This window comes from Pelecanus crispus, chromosome 9, assembly GCF_030463565.1.
Source record: "Pelecanus crispus isolate bPelCri1 chromosome 9, bPelCri1.pri, whole genome shotgun sequence".
Taxonomy (NCBI): Eukaryota; Metazoa; Chordata; class Aves; order Pelecaniformes; family Pelecanidae; genus Pelecanus; species Pelecanus crispus.
In genome coordinates, this window is record NC_134651.1 from 34270013 (window position 1) to 34291010 (window position 20998).

At 49.3% G+C, this 20998-nt stretch overlaps 1 protein-coding gene across 1 annotated transcript in view; it reads right to left on the minus strand.

Annotated features, from left to right (window-relative positions):
• WHRN (whirlin) overlaps positions 1-20998 on the minus strand; it is a 58985-nt gene that overhangs the window by 24132 nt on the left and 13855 nt on the right. Inside the window, exons 2-3 of the mRNA XM_075716944.1 lie at positions 17453-17668; positions 5624-5749 (exon numbers count right to left, since the gene is read on the minus strand). Coding sequence (XP_075573059.1) covers positions 5624-5749; positions 17453-17668 — 342 coding nt within the window. The remainder of the gene's footprint in view (positions 1-5623; positions 5750-17452; positions 17669-20998) is intronic.

The window sequence follows — 20998 nt, forward strand, 5'->3', positions numbered from 1 at the left end:
AGCACCTCATGCAGGGTGAAAAAAGAGACCTTACAAAAATAATTGCTTGTGAAGGGCAGATAAGGGAATCATTGGACAGCCCAAATGCCTGCAAATCAGCCTATTAGAGCTGGAAAGGATTTTTTTGCTCATTAACATAGATAATATTTTTTTTCCCCCCCAAAGTCAAGGACAACTGAGAAGGTAACAAAAGACTGCAGAGATGCAAATGTTAACCATCTGTTAAAGCAAATGTTGACCCTGGCAAATTATTTGCTGTATGCAAAGCACCAAACCAGCACAGAATAAAAGAACTAATAATAAGACACAAAAAAGTTATAATAAAACACAGAAAAATTATTGCCCTGCATATTTCAGGAACAAGTTTTCAGTTGTGCTCAGCTAATGGTGGGTGGACACAAAAGGACCTGCTGAGTGCCTGACCACTTCTGAAAATGGGATTATTCTGATTTCTTACGGAAAAATCTACCCTGAAAAGCAGGGATTGAACATGACGTGCAAAAGGTGGCAGACCACAGACAAGCAGCAGAGTTCAGAAATAACACACCTCAATGACTGGCTTGGCTCCTTCTCTTTCTGGAGACAGCGAGAATAACATGGGAAAGGGAGGTGCAGTCAGGAGAAACTTAATGGGCTTAAGACAAGGGTTCTGAGCACCTAAAGTCTCTTAAAAATAATCAAAGTTGGCTCTGGGAGAAATTCAGTCACACGGACAGAAAAATAGGTGAGAGATTTTAAACATGAGTTAATATTAAATGACACCAAATTGAGCTGGGAATAACAGGGCTAATAGGATGCCAAGTGGTTTGGCACTAGCACTAGTCCTATTTAATGCCACTGATGTGCTAGAAGAGAGGTTAAATTACGCTCACGGATACCACTAAAGTAGAAGGAGTCTCTCTCTAGCACAAATAATTACCAAAAGCAGACCTTGAGAAATTAAAAATATGGGCAGGAAAAAGGATGAATCAATTTGGAAATGGCCAAATTAAGACTCACAGGAAAATAAGGAGGTACTCAGCTTCCCCAGGAGGGAAACAGGTCAGGGCAGATGATCCACATCCAATGAGGCCAACACAGCCTTTTGGAAAGATGAGATACAAATCTGGGAGCAAGGCAAGGGAACAGTGGGTACCAAGCGCTGTCTGAAAACATGTTCTTTTCCCCAAACACCTTGCACTACAAATATGAGGAACAAAGCAGATACAGACTGGAAATGAAAGCATACAAGGAGAGAAGATGGTCTCCTGGGGTAGGCAGCAGTTTTGGCACTGCTGTGGGTGGGTTTCTGGTAGCCTTGTGGAAGAGGAGCAATTTAAGCAATGGCTGTCCCCATAAAGGTGACACATTTTGAAGGACCACTCCACACTGCCTCCAGTGGAAAGGTTACCTCTTCGGTACCACAACCATTCACCTCCTCATTGAATTTCACACTATACAGCTTATTCCCCAGACTCCGAGGCAGCCACGAGGCTCTTTTTTTATCTTCTCTTTTTCCAGTATCTGTGTCTACGTGCAGACCTCAAAATACAAGCCAGTTTTCAAGAGGAATCTTCATGACTGCCACCGATGACAAAATCATTCACCTCTTCCTATTTACAGTCTCTCTTTTTCTCTCCTTCTCTTGTATATGGATATACACGGATCATAGTAGGCTCTTTTTACCCCAGCGTTTGTGCTGGGAACTCAGTTGTATGTTCAAAGAAAGCTACCTGAAATCTGCTATTTCTGATGTAAAGGTCAAGGCAGGGGTGGTGTAGGACGAATCAGCTTAAAAAAAAAAATCCTGACAAAATACACCACCAGAAAAAACAAACAAGGAAGAAACTGGGATGAGCAGAGTCATGAACACCAGCAGAACAAGCTCAGCTCCTGTATGGCATCACTGCAAACATCACAAAGGAGGCAGGAAGGACAGAAGCCAAAAGCAAACAAGACTGGCTCACGTTCCTCCTTTGCAGTCCTCTGCTAACCTGCACTTTTTCAGTCTGAGAACTTACAACGAGGCAGCATATTTTAAAACATGCCCAAAGAACACATTGTCAGAAGTTTCATGAATGAATAAACATAAAGAAGGCCAAGGCTAGGAGTATGAATATTTAATTATTGACTGACTGCAGCGATCCAGCCTGTTTTCTGCTGGCACCTGCACAGCGCTCTGCTTCGTGGTCATGAAGCCAGAGGGAGCAGAGCAGCAGTACCCAAACTGGCATCAGCAGGGCTAGATCTCCTTTAGGACCCACTTCGCAGGACCATGGCCCCTGTTTCTGTAGCAGACAAAAGCCAGCTTAGCTTTCGGGTCTGAGAGAAACATCCTTGGTTTTGACTGGCTTTCAATATCACGCTGTTTGCCCTTTAATCAAAATTTAAGGGAAAAGCAAAACATGTTATTAAAGAATTTAAAAATTCTGATTTGGTGCCATTGATGCAAGAAGGTTTTCCCTAAATGAAAAGTCTGGCAGAATCAACTCAAAGAATTATGGTAACAAATTCAGTGAAAGCAGCAAAACCCACAGAAGTATTCATGGCCTGCGAAGCAAGCAGGAACCTTCCCATCCACCCAACAAGGTTGGTTTGAGCCCACACTGAACAAACCTACATTTTTTCTATTTTAGAAAGCAATGAACTATCTGGAAATCACATTTACGCATCAGTTCTTCCCTCCTTGTGGTATCACATCCCTTTGACCACCACCTGGAGAGCAGCATGGGAGAATCTGGATGCAGTCTATACCTGACTGTGTCTAGCAGCAGAACATAAAAGGCCTTTCTTTGTCTCCAAACCTCCAAGCAGTTCTAAATTTATGGCCTGCAGCATACACAAATCAGGGTGGGAAGTGTCTGTGCATATCTGAAATCACACAAAGCCTGACATTCCGAAAAGCACTGGCCTGCAGGCATGCACAAATCAGTTACTAGAACACAGAACAGCAAAAGGAGAGATACAAAGAATCAATAAGCAGGGGCTCTGGTGTGCAAACAGTTGCCACGGTGTGGGGACCTTGCTTGGCAGGGACTGAGGGGAGTAGCATGCACTGCTCCATGTGCGACTACAGCATGCGTGTGATTATTTTCTTGCCTCCCTAGCAGGCATGAAATGAGAGGTGGAGGGATAAAGCCGTGCGTTATGCTGCTGTGACTTCTGTGTGTGCAAGTTTGCAGTGCAACATTAGCTGTGCTGAGCTCACTGGCAGGTGGACTGAACCAAAAAAGCAGCAATTTTCCCCATGCAGCAAAAAGAGGGATTTGGAGCAGTATGGAATCACTGAACACGAAACAAATAGAAAGAATCTTAAGAAAACAATACAACTTCTTTTTGTTTTCCTGCCTTTACTCTTTCAGGCTTCCGGTGTTTATGAGATGGAGTCTGACACTCTCGTCAGCAGGCGCTGGGGACAGGCAGGCTTGCTTCAGATGGCGGGTCCTCTGGCTCAGCAAAGTCACCCGTGTCACGCCCAGGGCAGCTCAAGCCAGTCCCTCTCTTTCCAGCTCTATTAGGCAGAAACAAGTCCTGCACCTCTTATCATCTCTGTCTTGAAATCCTCGTGTCCCACAGCACTGTCCCTGCTGCCTCTCACCACGACCTTGTGCTAACGAACAAGCACGTGCTGGCATCCCTGGGAGACAGCTGTGGACCCTGGTCGGGTGCGCAGGCAGAGCGGCTGCGAGGTGGCCAGCCCAGAGGAGTAATGTACACTCTGGGAGAGAAGGGATGGTCTGCAGGGAGTTTCTAGCAGCAGCTCTCACTTCTTGCTGCCCTGAGAAACACTCGGCCATCTCCCTAGGATGCTCCCACAGCTCCTCATCCCTAGTGCCCACATGGCCCTCTCATATGGCAGGGTCCAAAACCCCATTTCCCTGCTAAGGACCCGAGAGAGAGATTAAAGCTTGGATTGATCCAAACCTCCAAGTTCAGCATTTTCATTACGTATCAAAAAGAGTCAGCAGAGAGAAACAGGAGTCTGCAGCAGACAATTAGGTTCAGAAGTGGTTGCATTACCCCCACAAATGTCTCGTCTATAAAAGGAACCCTGGTGACCTCAGTGCCCAGTTACATGCAATGTTTTGTGCCACAGCAACTTGAGGGACAGGATCATATCTGTCCCAGCCCAAATCACAGCCCTCTCCAGACTGTCCACCCACTTCATGCAACCATTCTTTACAGATTTAAGTGATTTTATGGGGCCACCGGAGCAAAACTGAAAGCTTCGCCTTAAACTCTCTGGTGTTCATCAAGGGAGAAAAATATTACTTCACAATACAGAGAGGGGATCAGAGCAGATTACCCTTCGATCCTCAGCAGTCCAGAACAATTTCAGGGGATTGAGAGAATGTAAGGGAGTTTAACATCCATTGATTCTTGACCAACACAAGGAGCAGGGAAGGAACTATCTCTCAGAGCCCATGGGGTTGCACTGGAGGAAGCAAAAAGGGCATGGTATGATAGCGAGGGGTTGGGTCATTTGGGGGGGGGGGGGGGGGGGGGGGAATCACCAAACAAGAAACCCTGAGTGATGAAGTAAAATGCTACAGCCTGGAAAGTTTGAGTCTCCAACATGCCCCATCCATCAGCAGCACAGAGATGTTGCACCCGAAGTCCAAGAACTCCCTTTTCAACTTATTTTACTGGTGAATGTCCTAGAACATATAATATTTTAACCCCAAATGACCCTTCCAGGAACAGCCTGAGGTCCAGGACATCCCATTTTTGTTCTGACACCTGGTACAGCGGGAAGGATGGAGGAACTCCAAGGTGATTATGTGTACATGGTGGGATGAAAGAGATATAGGATCTTGCTTTACAAGAGGTCTGCAGCAAAACTGTAGGATTCTGGACTGGTCCAGCCTCAGAAGGGCCCAGCCAACTCACAGAACATCCTTTAAGAACCTGTTTGACTACAGAGGGAGCCTGACATAGCTAGAGGTCACACCAAGCTGGGCTGCTGACAGATCAGCCCTGCTCTAGCCCTGAGGGTGATCCTGCTGTTTCTGCTTGTTAAGACATGATCCTTGCAAATGCCAATGCTGCAGGAGGAAACTAGCACACACCTGCTCCCACTGCAGCAAGCCTGGCTCTCTTCATGGCAGCTAAACACATTCTCTGCAGGCAGGCTATGAGCACCTTGTGCAAAAAACACTAGCTCCAAACATAATGGGTTTGGATGTGAGACACAGGAAGAGGGCACAGGACCAGAAGCTTTAATGGAAAACTCTTCCCTGCCAGCTCAGAGAGGTGAGAGTGACTTTGGTCACATGCCAGGTCTGGGCTGCACTCTCAGATACCTACACCAAAAACATCCCCAGGCTACCTCAAGGGGGAGAAAGCAGGTATGGGGGTGTGCTAAGGCAGAAGGCAAGTACAGCCTACTCCAGAAGTTGTAAGGCTGCATTTCCTTCTGCACAACAACCTTGCTCCCTCTAGGTTTAGTATCCAAAATGTCCAAAGAACCAGCCATGAAAAGCCGTCCCCAGAAATGCAGCGCTCACCTCTGCATTGAGAGGCCTGCTTGGCTCCCCCTTGGGGGCAAAGGGGTAGGAAGAGCAGCAGTTACATGCCAACCCAGCCCTGCAGCCATGTGTGAAGCTCTACGTCCTGCCCCAGCCCACTCTGGGGTCACTCTTACCTTTAAGCCAGTGCTCTCTGCTTCGGAGCCTTTATCCACACCGGTGATGTAGATGCCCAGAGAATATTCTGCCCCTCCTCGGATCATGAGGCCCAGGGACTTCCCTTCGTTCAGGACCAGATTCACCTGCAGAGGAGCAGGAACCGTCATTTACATGGTGTCTGAGCGCTGCACAAAAGCAGTCTCAGCTCCATGCTCTTGACAACAGCCACGTCCCCTCTGTTGCCACCAGCTCTCACCAGTTGCCTAGTAAGCAGCACACACCCTGGGACAGAGCCACTTCTGTAGATGCCTCCAGACAACTGCAGCCCCAGATGGAGCTCTAAACCAGTGACATCCCCTCCCTGCTGCAGCTGGCTCCTGTAGCAATGCAGAGGAAGGGGGACAGCAGGTCTAGCTGCTCTTGTGGCTCCCTAGGCTTGCCCATCTCCTCATGCCCAGACAAACAGTGAGGGCTGGCTGTGGCTTAAAGGATGCTTTAGAGGTACATGGCCTGCAGGGTGGGCAATGCCTCGTGCATCCCCAGAGAGCAGCACAGCTAACCACAGGCATGGGCAGGACAGACAGGGTGATTCTACCAAGGGGGGCATTTTCCAGTGAAGGGTGGAGAACATGCAATATCCACGATATGGGTTTGTTTTGTCTTTTCCTGTTTTTCAGTAATTTAGAGGGTCAAGTAGAATGAGAGGGCAGATCACGTTGAGAAGGTATGGAAGTCTGCCTCTTCCGAAGGAAAACTTGGAAGAAGAGAGAAAGATGATGGAATGACATTGAGGACCCAGGTGACAAACCCAGAAGTAAAGCACTGGCATGGAAGGAGGTTAATGCCTCAAGTGGAGCAAGTAGTGTTATTTCAGGACGGGGGTCAGGGCCTCAGGAAAGGAGGCACACCTTAGGCAAGGGCTGAGAGACCATTCTGCAGGCTGGAGTCCAGCTACGATGCGAGCCAGCCAAGGGACTGCCAGAGCTCTGCTCAATACTGCCCTTCTGTCTGCTCTACGGAAACCCAGCCCCCAGTATTAGAAACTAAAAACATCAACTAATAAAGCAAGCTACAGGTTTCACTCCAGTTTATGGCAAGCACCCCCAGGGTCCAGACAGAGCTGCTGTTAAGCTCTCTGGCTGAAGGCCAGGCTGCTCAGGCCCACTGCACCTCCCCTGACACCAGCCCCAGGTGTCACAGGACACAGGGTGACAAAGCACCACAGGGACCCTTCTGTTCCTGTTCTGCAATCCTCAGAAGCACGAGGAAGAAAACGTGTAGGTGAAGGGAGAAGTAGGATACACGGAAAGCTGGAACACAAGATAGCTGTACCCCTGCCATGTCCCTTGATCAGACAGGGCAGCTCCTGTGCGACAGGGGAGGCAGTGGGGAATACGAGAAGGAAATGCCAGCTCTGGAGGACTCAGGGGATTCAGCTACAAGAGGGACAGCACACGCGGCCTGGGAGGATTACAACCATAAACCAGAGGAAAAGTTGATCTGCGGCAGTTTTCAGTGCTCTCCTTTTACAGGTGTGTCTCTGGGCTAGATACTTAGCCAAGAAAAGTCCCCAAAGCACCACTGACAGAGCAGTGCCAGCCAGCACTGGCTGCGTGTTCCCCCTCTGCCTGCCCGTGCCCTGTGCAAACTTGATTGCACAGCAATTACCCACATCCATCCAGACTGGGAGATAGCCCACCTCCATTCCTCCGCCCTTCTTTTATGTAGCAGCGGCTGCAAGGGGCCACTCCAGGCACTCTTTCCCCCGAGAGGGTACAGAGATCAAGCAACACAACAAGCAACACAGAGGCATGGGCTGCAGTGCGGAGAGGCCCTGACGCAGCCCAGGCTGGTCCTCACGCCCCTCCGCCAGCCCGGTCCTCGCACCCCTCCGCCAGCCCGGTCCTCGCACCCCTCCGCCAGCCCGGTCGCTGCTCTGCGCAGATGGCAGCTTCGCAGGACACCCCACCCAGGCACCCTGCCTGTCCAAGGCACAGAAGGCACTCAGGACTCCTCCGCACAGCCACGTGCCTTATTGTCTCTAATTAATAAGGCTAGGACAGATTTTCCATCTATCCCGCCCAGAACAGCCAGCTCATACCGCAACAGATATTTAGTATTTTCCACAAACTGCTGACAGGCTAAAGTACCACGCAGCACCTGGACAGCTGTTTTCCCCACCAAATGCTGGCCGCAGGGCTGATTTTGCAAGGTACGCCAAAGCTATTAGCCAGCTTCCCATCTGCCTTCTTCCAACCTCTCCTACTTAGAGGGCCTGATGATATATGAAAGTTCAGGTGAGAATTCAGAGTGAATGAGCAAGCCTCTGTTTAGCTCCCTTGAGGACTCTCAATTTAAAATGGCCTTTGTTCACTCACTGCACGACATTTTCTAAATGAAAAACTCCAGCTTTTTTTCTTTTTCGCTTTTGTCCCAAGTTTTAAGTCAATTCTGGAGAAAAGCAGACAGCAGGAATAAAAACAAATGAGAAAAGCCAAAATGTGTTTCACACTGATAGAAACAACCAGAAACAGACTGTTTGTGAATAGCTTTTATATTTAAAACCCTTCACTACACTCAAATCAAAGGCTTGCACATCTACCTGGATGGAAAAGTCATTTCCAGCTTTAAGTCACCAATTAACCTGCCTCTCTAGAAGACACAGCATCACACAGGGAATTTAGCCCAGCCTTAGAGAGGCTGGTATTGAAAACCCATTTTCTATCTTGGTGGTGGTGCAGGAGCAAGACAGAAATCAGCAGCACGACATAAATCTACCTGAAGACTATACACTACAAAATTTTGTACATTAAGAAATGAATGCCAAAACCAGCTCCTACTTTCCTATACTGGTATCACAGCTGGCTGGCAACTGCACTAATGCCTCATCAGCTGCATGTGTTTTATGGATCTGTGAGATAATGTTGGGGTGATCCCATGAATACACTACCAACACATGCAGGCTCTCAGCACAGCGCCGCTGCCCTCTGCTCCCCACGCTCCAGAAAGGCTGTACTGTGGAAAGCCGGAGAGTGAGAACTTAACTACCTGTATCGGCGTCCTTGCCTCGGGCTGCACAAAACTGATGTTCCCTGGGTTAGTCCCTCCTCTGCTTTAAAGTGCAAAGTGTTGGAAACAATTCTAGGATTGAAGCATTATAAAGGACCCATGAAGAGACCTTCACGCTTCAAGGCTGAAGACGAGAGTGTGCACTGTACCCCCGCAACAGAGCATTTGCCTGTCAAAATCAAGGGCAGTGTAATTTTCTCTTTACATGAAAACATCGCTCTGGACGTAGAATGATTACTTTATAGAACATTTCACTGGGTTTTATTAAACCAGAAAAATATTAAACTACTCCAAAGTCCTTCTCTTTTCTCCCCATTTGCCTGACAACATTCAGGGTTTCCCTTCTACTGTAACTTCTTCACCACATTGTGGCTGTATCTTTCAAAAATTCCCCAACTTTGGGAAAAATATGAGTAGCAGAAATGCAGCAAAGTGCATGCAATGACAGATCAGGGTCAAAAGAGACTGGTAATGGCACCACTCCCTCCATACAGGTCCCTAAACAACAAATATATGTGCCAGCACTTCACTGGAGTTAGCAACACGAGGAGTAGCTCCGTATCAAGATATTTACATTTCCCTTTAACACTATCCGGATGGGCTGGTAAGCTGAGAAGTTCCTCTCCCCACCTCGATATCATCGGATTGAGTAAGAGATACTCCCTCTCCCTAGAAACCCGACGTGCTGCTGGTTTGTTTACACACGTACCAGACAAACCTAGTCTTCAAGAAGCAGAAAGCAATGAATACAGCCCCAAGCAATAAAGGTCTGAAAGACCTTCCCACAAACCCAAGCTGCGTGAAAAAACCTAAGCACCACTTAAAAATATGTTGCTGCTGGCAATCCCAAAAACTTGGCTTGTTGGCTTAATTGCGTTTCTTAATCAGCTAATACCTATGCCTCTCTGAATAAACCCTAAGGAAATCACAATAGAAACTCAGGCTGCTGGGAAAAGCATGGCAGCAGCAGGGGCCAGAGAAACAGCCGCTCTCCAAGCATTCAGCTTACTGACAAACTGCAGATTTAGGGAATAGCTGAGCAGTAGAGTGCTCGCAGGCAGGGGGCTCAGTTAATCAGACTGGGGAGCGATGAGGGAGGCAGGAAGGAGGATCGGAGAGAAAGCGTTCACGAGCCAAACCAAGAGACAAGCTGATTGCCAGGATGAAGCAAAGGCTGAGTCACTCTATGTTAAAGGCTTAGGTATAAGAGGGGAGACTGTTTTGCACACTATTTCCCAAGGGCCTCCTGCCTCCAAGAGGCTGTCTCCAGTGACAGGGCACACTGCAGAGATGGCATTAGGTGGGGCTGGCACCATCACGCTGGCTGCCCCAGGCACAGCACTGTGCACACCCACTGCCATCCCTACTGGGGGGACCTCTCCCACGCCATATGCCCACGCTCCAGACACAGCTGCGGGGTGGGAGGGAGACTGCTGGACGACAGTGAAGCACAAGCCAAGCTGCTGTACAAGGAGGGAGCTATGTATGCCCGGAGTGACCAGGCTGTTGTTTCCAGTGGTTCCCACCACTGTGGTTTGATCCTGCAGTGATGGAAAGCACTGATCCTGGGCCCCACTGGGAACAGACCCCCAACACACCATTTCCCAGACCAAGCCCTTCTGTTTGGGCTTTTCCACTCAAGTAAGCCATTTTGTACATGTGTGATTAACAATTCTGTCCAAGTCTTGTGCCAGAAGAGAGCATTTTGGTTACATTCCCACTTTGTTTTCTCCCTCAGCTCTCCCCCTATTCTGCTGCCAGGCTGAAGCTCAGAGTGAGAAGCTGTCACATACCTCCAGGAGAGCTGGGATCAATCCAAGCTGCTAAACGCACAGCTGTCCTAACACCATCCTAAAACAGAGGCAGCAAGCAAGGCTGTGCAGGAGTACAGCTATTCTGTGAGGGGAAACTGAGGACATCCAGGCAAGGTAACCCGCCCTGCACCTTGCTGAGAAGGGCCAGATATTCCCAGGCTCATGGTAGCATGGATGTGGCACAGTCCCCACCCCCTCCCCTATGCTGTACCAAGGCTGCATCCAGCCCCAAGCTACTCCTGCATGTACAACACAGGAGCATTTGGAAGATCAGGGTCACAATTTTAATTTTAATTTCAACACTGAAACATCTGCCGCCTCCTGTAGCAGGAAATGAAGGAAAGAAAATGCCATCCTCAGTAAGGCATTTGCTCTGAGCTGATTTGCATGGGATTTCTTTTCTCTGGGTTTATGAAGTTACCTGTTGACAGATTCAATTTTACCATGAGAAAAAGCACTTTCATATGAGAATTACTCTACATCAGTACGATTCAGCACGCAGCTGCGTGAGTGGCTGAGAAGGTTTCACCCATGCCGACAGCTATTTCCATGCTATTACCGCTACCAAACAACAAAAACAACACTTAAGGACGCTCAAAGGGCTCATCCTCCCCCTGCTTACCAAGGAAACCCCACTGGCTTATGTCTAGACATCCCGCAAACATGCAAGCACAGCTCAGAGGAACACAGAGCCAGCTCACGACCCATTAACTGAGGTACTCGGAGAAGCAGTCACAGCTGCTAGGGTAGCTGGATTCATCAGAGCTGCCTCAACATCAACCCCCCTTCCAGGACAGGCTTTGTAAGACCATGCTGGGGACTTCACCGTCACAGCTACACTGGCAGCCACCTCAAAGTGTGTTTAACATTAGCACAGCTACAGTGCTGCCTTCGGCTATACAACAGGCACATGTGGGGCACTGATTTGCAAACAGGTTTTGTAGCAGATGTACGCCAGGGCAGCGAGCATCTCCCACAGTTGAGAGGTGACACCCAGAGCAGAGGGACAGGCAGGCAGCAGCAGCACAGGACAGTCTCTAAACCAAGTTCCCTGCCACAGGGCCCGATCCCAAGTCTTGGCCCAGCAGTGCTGCCCAGCTCTTGGCCACACCGCTGTTGAGCCCAACAGCTGCCTCACCACTGGGCAATGGTCGACTCCATAGCTCTGGGGCACAATTATCACTTTCAGGTGCTTTTTCTGCTTAAAGTGCCTGAAATAATGAAGAGAGAGCACTGCTGCCTGCCAGCATGAGGCGACATGAGCTGAGGCCTGACCCAAGGGACATTTTGGGGTTAAGTCTGCTGGGACAGTGCTACAGACTGCCTAAGGCAGAAGGATACCTTTATCCCTAGGGAACTGAGGGACCAGTGGCTCACGTCACATACTCCAGTCACCACAGGAAACCTGTAGGCAAGTGGGGAGCTGACCACATACCCCTGAGTAGCCTGGAGAGCCTTCTAGCTGTAAACCAAAGCAAACCCCAGCAAGGTCAGAGCAAGCAAACAGTGAGAGATGCAGGGAGCTGTATTGCTTCAACACTAAAAATGTCATTACAATCCAATAGAAAGAAATCCTTCCTTATCTCTCCTGCATCTCTTATCCTTCATGCTCAAGTAGTCACCACTTGCATCTCAAACATTCAAGCCACACAATGTTATCACAGACACATTTTTTCTTTCTTTTTTTTTTTGATAATAATTATAGCTACTTTTGAATACAAAACTGCCTGAAGGCAAGTTTGCACTCTCTTCTTTACGTGTATTTTCTTTCTTCGGCTGCACCAAAAGCTTAAACGAACAGGCAGCTCCCCTGGCAATAAGCACATTAGAGCAACAATTCAGCTGATGAAATGGCATTTCTCAGAGAATTAGCAGTCCTACACTTGCAGAGCATTTTGCACAGTTCATCTTCCTCTCAGCTCAGCAGCACCTACGAGTTTTTGCTGGCTGATGGTTTCCAAAGTGCTTCTAATGAAATAAGCTGTTGATGCCAGAAGTACGTTAATGACAATTCACAGCACAAATGGTCCTTGCTGTTGTGAAAAATGTAGAGGATTCAAGTCTGAACAGATCATAAAAACCAAACCGCTCTGAAGCACAAGGTGACCACTGGAAGCAGGTCCTGTCTTTCCAACAAGCAGACTGCATCCTCTGTTGGGATGGTGCTGGGGGACTGTGACCTGCTGCTGTGTCTGTCCTGGAGACAGGTGGCTCCAAGAACATTTCACCAGAAGTTTGCACTAGTGCAAGCCCTTCGTTTCACACTTATTACTGACCACCAACACTGGCTACTTCACATACAAGGACGATGGGCACAGAGCTCTGACGAAACACTGGGTCCACAGATTACAACTACAGGGAAGGCTGCCCTTACTGCAGGAAACTAGTAACAGCAAAACCTGGGAAATACAGCCATCTCTTCAACCTGCCACAGACAACACTGACATAGAAAGTGTAAAGATTTGCAATAACTTGCACAGCCACAACTGCATACATGCCAGCACTTCCTTCATCCCACCATTCCCTTCAATTCTCGCATCCCTTCTTGCGTCTTCTCATGAGATATCATTTGTGTTAGGCCAGGTCTACACTGAAGAATTGGCCCAGATCTTGGCATTCACGTCCTGCTCATCCACACAGAATAGCCTGTGACCCAAGCTTGGTGCAACCTGGATTTTGGCCCAGAACCACTGACTGGAACAGGATGGTGAAAGCAAAGCCAGTGGACAGCTGACAGTCCACCAGTAACTTCCCAAAGCTCCATAATGGCTTCTTCTGCAGCTGACAAAAGGAAACCCAGTGTCCACACAAAAATATGATAGAAAGCCAAGGGCAAGGACTGTGGCCAGCAATGATGGCTGCCTTCTGCACTAAACCTGGGCTACAGCAAAGATGTCCAAGGAGGTCAGACTGACCTGTCAGCTGAAAGCCCAACCAGCCCAGCTACACACCAGTCCAGCCCATCTCCTCCACACCTCCAGCCCACTGTCCGTGTGCCCGCTCCAGGAAAGTATGCAGCCACGCACCAGATCCCCCCCCTCCACCAGACAGATCAGTTATACTATCACACACATGCCAACAGCAGTGGTTTCCATTTCAAGCCTTTTGATAATGAATGCTTCTGCCTACAGATAAGCAAACTTGTTAAACTATGCTACAAAACCCATCCTTTCAGGCGTACAGAACAGATGCTCTGGATGGAAAGGTAGCCAGACAGGGATATCTCTATCGCCTGATGAATGTAGGATGCCTCCACCAACCTTGAATTTAACCTTGCAAAAGCTGGAAGCATCACCTTAACTACAGTAGCACTGCAGACTTACTGAACTGTAGCAAAGCGGTAACAAACCTTGCTGGTTTGTATTGGTTCAGCCGCCTGCAGGGCTGAAGTCTGATCTCTGCTGTACTTTCCCAAATGGTGCCTGTTTGAAAGCCTTTGCATATGTATTCCAGGACATTCAGATCGATTAGAAATAGTGGGGGGAAGGGGGGGAGAGGCAGAGGGGAAGTAACCAACTAATCCCCAGCCCTTCCCTCAGAATGTAAAACCATCCAGAAATCAAATAGCCCTCGGGGGTACCTGTCAATTCCAATTGACTGGGCTGAATTAACCAGGGATATGTTGCATTTATTTGCATGGTATTTGTGAACAGAATAACCCCCCTTTCAACAGTTAAAAATTATATATATTTACCTAAACTTACAAAAAAAAAAAGAGAAAAAAAACTAGAGGCAGGCTGTTCCCATGTTCTGGGACATGTTTTCATCTCTTGATGGTACACAGTAAGTCAGGACAAAGCAAATCAGCTAATTCATGCCCTGAAGCATGTGTTCAGACAAATGACACAGGCAGTCACACCAAATAACCCCCCTCAAATCCACCAGCCAGGTCAGGCTCTCCTCGCTACCAGCCTGCCTTTGATCATGGTGGGGCTTTCTTTCACCATCAGCTGGCAAAGCAAGGCACCTCTGGATACAGAAGTGTCTGGGTGGCCTCGGTCATTTAAAAGTAGCATCCAGTAATTTTCTTTTGCTGGTCTTACAGACGGAAATTCAGGAGCAGAGGTTATTGCAACATGCATACCAAGCCTTGCACATTGACACCAATGAGCAGGGCTGTGAGGAAGAGCTGGGTTTGGAGGCAGGCTCAAGGTGGTGCAAGGAACGGAGTCGGGGTGCTGTTCTGAGCAACACTGGGTCCCACCAGTGCTAACAACGACCACTGAAAGCACTTCTGAACCACTTAGCCAGCAGGCTAGGGAGAAAGGTGCATCATGCTTGTGGTCAGCAAGGATGGAGGCCCATTAACAGGGCAAGGAGAAGGCCTCCAGGCAGCGCCAAGAGCTGCACTACCGCAGAGCAGGAGGCACACTGGAGTCTGACACAAGAAGTCAAGTCTGGAGTAGCAGAGCGAGCCAAGGGCCACCAGCAGAGCCACATGGGGATCCCAGGACTGAAACAACACAGGGTTGATAGCTTCTGTTAGAAATGCAGTACACAGCCAGTGTGGCACACCCATTTCTGTGCATTCCAAACATTTCCTGCAACTGTCACTGACTCTTCCCAGGTTAATAGAGGGGCCTTCACCCCCCTGACCTGGGGTCAAAGCACAATCGTCCACTACAAGAAGTCAAAGGGCTGTCTGACTGTGTGAAGCAGCACCAAGGAACGGAAGAGCAAGCTCCAATTTTGGAAGAGCCAGGTGGAGTGTGAGGCTCTTCACCACTCCTCACACCTGGGCAAAAGGTCCTGAAGCCAGCAAGCCACAAGCTGGTAGCACCACGAAGACTGGGCACCCCACCCAAGGCTGGTAAATCTTCCAAGTGCTCTGCAAGTGCAGCATTACCAAAGAGGCATCACAGCAATAGCACCAGAGAAGCCGAGCTCAGAACAAGGGCAGCTACTTCTGTGAGCCAAGGTCCTGCAGCCCAGCTCAGCTAGAATGGTGCCACAGGAAGCCACTCGGAGCTAGGGCCCCCCCTCAGAGCTTGGGAGTGAGCGTATCCGACAGCAGCGAAGCCCAGCATGGATACTCTTCGAAATTTAACGTGGCCTTCATTCAGCCTGGCTTCCTGTGCATCCAAAGCGGATTAAGCTATGGTAATTAAAGCTCTTTTAGCTTGCAAAGTTCAGCTGGATTCATTTTCCTGTGCACCCCCTGGGAGACAGCCCTGACAAGCTCAGGACCAGGCCCAGCAGAGAGGAGGGTGCTTTGGTCCAATGACCAACCCATGCAGCAGCCCAGTTGCCCAGAGACAGCTAGGGCACCTATAATCACATCTCCCTAGGGACGGATGGGAAGGGGCTGCCTGGGGCCATGCAAGGCTCAGGCACTGGACAGGGATGTGTACAGCTTCAGGCTTCTTAAGCATTTCACATCAACACACAGCAAGTACTAAAGGAACAATGTGCAGAAAAACATCTCCTACCTACAGCTTCAAAGAGTCACTGCCTGCTGTATCAAGGTGACACTGAGTGGTAGGGGGTGGGGGATACCAGCAAGCCAGCAGCGGCTGCTTTTCTTTTCTCCTTAAAGTAAAAATAATAGGCCATTCTCCCTTGTGGCCCACATGAATATTTCATCAGCAAACTGCCTCATCCTGTATTAGATTTTTTTCCCCTCTCTGGCTGAGATGGGAGGCTCTAGCTCACAGATCCCTCCACAGCCTTTTCAGGAGAAGTTGAGCATATTTTGGGCGTACAAGCAAAGTGCTGTTTGGGCATACAACCAAAGCAGCCACAGTGATCTCAGGATAACAGGATGGAGGCTCCAAGCAACTCTGTGCCTTTGGGAAGCAAGCACCCCACTCACTTGTATGACAGTACTTGGATATCCCATGAACACTGGTGAGACAACACCATGTCCTGCTTGTACAGGACGAACAGGTTCCCTATGCATCACCACCAAGAGAGCAAGCAGAGTCTGCCCCTCCAGCCTATGCCTCACTGCAAGGGCATCTGAGCACTGGTCCTCTGCATCTATAAGTCTCTTGGTCTGTTTGGGCATGGGAAGCATGAGAGAGAAGAAACATGAAATCGTCAAGATCAGATACTGCAGCTTGAACATATCCACTCCTGGCTTCATTTATAATAAAGCCTATTTCAAAGGAGGGCAGGCTCACAGGAGGAGAAGAGGGCTGGGAATTAGATGTGCTGATATGCTTTCCTTTCTGTCAACGGCCCAAGATCCAGGCTGTGCCGGAGTGGCCAGCACTGGCCAGACACCACCAGCTCCCCTGGGTACCCTTATGAAAGCCATTCCCTTCCCTGCTCCTTTTTCACTTGACAGGGCTTTTTGCACAGGCACTGCTCAGGCCCTTCCTGGCTCAGCCTGCCTCTCCCCAAAAGGAAAAGAAAGTTAATCCATTTTGTTTTATAGCATTTTTGGAAAATTTTTTTTTTTTTTAAACTTGGACAAAACTGCTAAGAGACCCAAGAAAGCCTCATGGAAACACCTGAGGAAAGATCTGAAACGCAGGAAGAAGGGCACTAATGCACTCCGAGATCTAGCCCTCCAAATCCACGAGCCTTCCTGAACATAATACCTATGTCAGCCTCCCAATGACCATATTGGCAGCAGGCCTCCAGCTAAAACAATGACCTGTTTGGGAAGAAGCCTTAAAAGCAGCTTCTGGTTTGACCACTGTTCCTAGCAGGACCCTCACAGCCAGACAAGCCTGCATGTGGACAGTGCCCTGTCTCCAGCTGGGGTTCTACTTGTGTTAAATGGGAACAAAGCCAATCCATCCTGTCCTACAGGATTCCTTAGGGGAGACAGAGGGAAAGCTACATACCACGGGAGAAAACCAGGATCCAGTGTATCCTAAAGGAGAGACAGGCTATCCCAATATAGGCCAGAATCACATGAATGAAAAGCATAAAGGGAACGAAGAGGGTTGGCACCTACATGGTAAGGGGTAACCAGGCAGGCCCCCAGGGCTGTGGCTGATTCCCCTTGCTCACCTTTTTCTCATCTCCCTCTTGCAGGAGCTGGAGGTGGCTCCTCTTCTCGCTGTCCTTGCGGAGGGAGCTGTTCTGGTGGTGTGGCAGGCCCATTGGCGGGGACACGCTCCGGCCCTGCGGGTCCACCCAGGTGTAGATGTGGTTGGTGACATAGCCCCCTGGGATGCGTCCCACTGAATGTACAGACAGGTTCAGCTTCTTGCAGCCTTTCAGTACCTAGAAGACAAGTCAAGGAGAGGAGGGAGTTAATGCCTGTGGAGGGGCAAGGACAATCTGCCCTAGGACTCTGGGGTGACAGGGCTTTGCTCTTCCTTGGGGTTAAAAGATCTCAAGCTACTCTGCAACGACCAGATAAATGACTGAGCTACATAAAAAGCTAGTGACAAAGATGGGATTTTCCTATTCTTTCTTGAATTGCGACAGTCTTAAGGCAAAGCTGCTGCTGCTGACAGAGAAAATAGGCTCTCCCCATCAGCCAGGGAAAAAGCAGAGTGAAGCAGAGTATGGGAGACAAGGCGGGTAGCGACATGCCAGGAGGAACCCCAGTATGGGCTGAACCTGAGACTGAGCAGTTTCTGCAGCTTTGGAGAATAGTCAGAGCAGGGCAGGGATCAATGCTGGAGAACAGCGCTGCTGGTCCCCACAGCTCAGCCCCAAACTCCGCATTGGAAAAACTCCTGATGCCTTCAGGGGGCATTGACAACACTCCCAGAAATTCAGCCTCTGTTGCCATTTCATTACCAGCTGCCTTCCCCAGCACAAGCAGTCAATTAATGAATACAATAATTATTAAATATATACATATATTTAAAACTGCATGCAGAGACACAATCTTGGGACCCAGATAAGGCGATTTGCAATTGTTCCTCTGCTCCTCCAGCTTTCACTGTAAGAAGCTGACACAGGCTTTATAGTAAACTTAAATTTACATATAGAAGTTCTCCCTGAGGACAGCTGTAAATGCTGATCCCTTCTGAGGCCTCAGGAACATCAACACTCTGGATCTGCTCTCAGAAAGGAGGTGCTTTGGGGTTTTTTTCCATATATACCTCCTTTTGATGAGCTGCTTCTGCAAGGTCTCCTCTCCCCACTGAGCAGAGAAGCTGCCTAGCAAAGCTCATGACCAGGAAGAACTAATACCATCAGCTCTTCGTTAAAGAGTAATATTGTCAGTAATACTGGGCTGGCTGGACCCCAGCTCTGACCTGGCAACATTCCTGTCCCTCCCTGCCAGAGCTAGAGAACCCAGCTCACCAATTCCCAGTTCAGCATCTCCATCACATACAGCAATTTGGCTGCAAATTTGTCACATGCTCCCAAGGTCATCACGTACCTGGAGAGCTTAAACAAGGACTGCAAAACCAGCAGCCCCATCAGAACAACCGCAGAGCACTTCAATATCCTGGGCTGCTCACTAACTCTAGCCCCTGTCCCCTTAGCTCCCCCAGTCCCTCAAACACATCTCCTGCCACCACCTCTTCTCTCCCTGTGAGCACATGGAGCCCAGCCTGGCTCGCAGACAGGCAGAGGTGCTCACCTTGCTCCAGTTTTGCTGGCATCAGCCCAAGTCTCACTGGGACAACGGAGCTATTTCCGAGCCCACTACCCACCCCAGGGCACTGCAACATAGGGGCCCATCCATGCTTCAGGGCACTGTTCAGCTTCCCTGACCCAAAGGCCCTTCATAACCTGCTATACAGATAGGCTCAGGATGATTTGAACTCCACAGCAATGATTTGGGGGTGGCAAGGAGGCTTCTTGCCTACCCTGGAGCTACCAGTGCAGAGTGACTCCTATGTTTCTGTAGGGGTTGTACCCCATCTCAGTCTTGTTCTCCATTGAAACTAGACCCATTTCTATGAAATCCTCCTTTAAGCCTGCATAACATCATTTACTTACCTAGGCACCAAGACAGCAAACAGCACCAACAGTCCCATAAGCAAAGTCTCATCTCTGAATGAGGCTGCAACTCCTCATCAAGCACAGGCAAATGATGAGGATAATCAGTGATTTGTCCAACTGTACAGGGTTACAGTCCTCCCTCTGCCACAGAAATGCCATGTGATCCTAACTGATGCTTGCACTCCCACCCTTTTTCCCCTCTCAGTGAAAGAGCAGGCTCTCCGTTTCCACTGATCACTCCTCACTTGTACATGTTCATACAATGCCTCAAAGCCAGCTGCTGAATGTCACTATAATTTAGGGAAGGAGAAAATTAAAAACTCAGAGCTGAGGCTGGTTCAAGAGCACACACAGGGCCCACCCTAAGCTGCTCTCTTCAGGACTGACACAGGAATCCCACTTCCTCCCTTCCTCAGAGCGTCCACCCTGGCAGGGGAGGAAGGACCAAAGATAACCCTCCAGGGTTTCCACCACACAGGAGAGACACCAGGCACAGGAGAAGTTACCATGTGCAAGGCAGGACCCCCCGCTCTACACTGGGCACCAGGGAACATTCACAGCCTGCTCTGAGGATGGGGCAGTGGTTGTTGCTCAAGGCTGGCAGCAGGCAGAGCGCTGGCTGCTCCCATCCTGCCTCAGCTAAATGTCATCTCCTGAAAGAGCAGGAACAGCAGCAGAGATGGTCTCTGGAGGTACAGTAAAGTTTCCAGGAATGAGAGGCCAGAGATCTACAAGGGACTTTTTATGTCCCCCTGCAGCTCCCTTGACAAGGCCACCAAGAGACAAGATCTCAGTCAACAGGGAGATGTTTTATGCATGAAGGTGACAGCAGAGAGCTGGGAGGTGAAGAGAGCAGCCTTCTGGCTCAAGGCAGCAGGCTGAGTTTTGCTGTATGCAAAACTCAGCAGTATGAGAAGAGATACAAGGAGGGATTGAACAGAAGCTGGTGGTACCCATCGGAATGTTGCTGGTGATAGTCTCTCCCAGCAGAAGGCAGAGCTGCAGCAGGCCCGCTGGTGACACTGTGTAGTCCTTTATACATTTACTGAGGCTTCTCAAGGACTCAGTGAGTGAAGCAGTTTCCTGCCCAGCAGTGTTTCTCCCCCAACACATCCCCACTGCTAATGCCTATTGAAGAGCTCGTGCAGGACCGTAGTGGTACCCCACCAGGGGCCTTCCCTACTCTTCAGAGCCCTTCAGGACACAGCTCTGCTAGCCCCCAAGCCACCTGCACTGGCAGGTGACCTGCACTGCAAGACACAGACTGCACCTTTTGGGTGATCACAGGTAGAGGAGGACAGTGGCACCCACAAAGGACTTACCTTACTGCTGCAAGGCAGAGTGGGACCATCCACGCAGCTCAACGATAGTAAGCAAGTGACACTGATCTCGGTAGCTGGGGATTCCAGTTACCTGCCCTTGTGCTAGGTGCTAAACACACTCAAAGGGATGGTGCTTGCCTCAAGAAACACAAGCAAGAAAGAGCATGCAGAAAGGGGAGAAATGAGGCAGGAGGTACCTTGTCCAAGGTGACCCCACAAACCCCTGAGAAAGTTGGTGAGAGCTCCTCCCTCTCGGCACGATGTCACATCTACTTGGTGACACTTGCCCCTGCGTGCAGCTGAGTCTTCATGCTTCCCACTG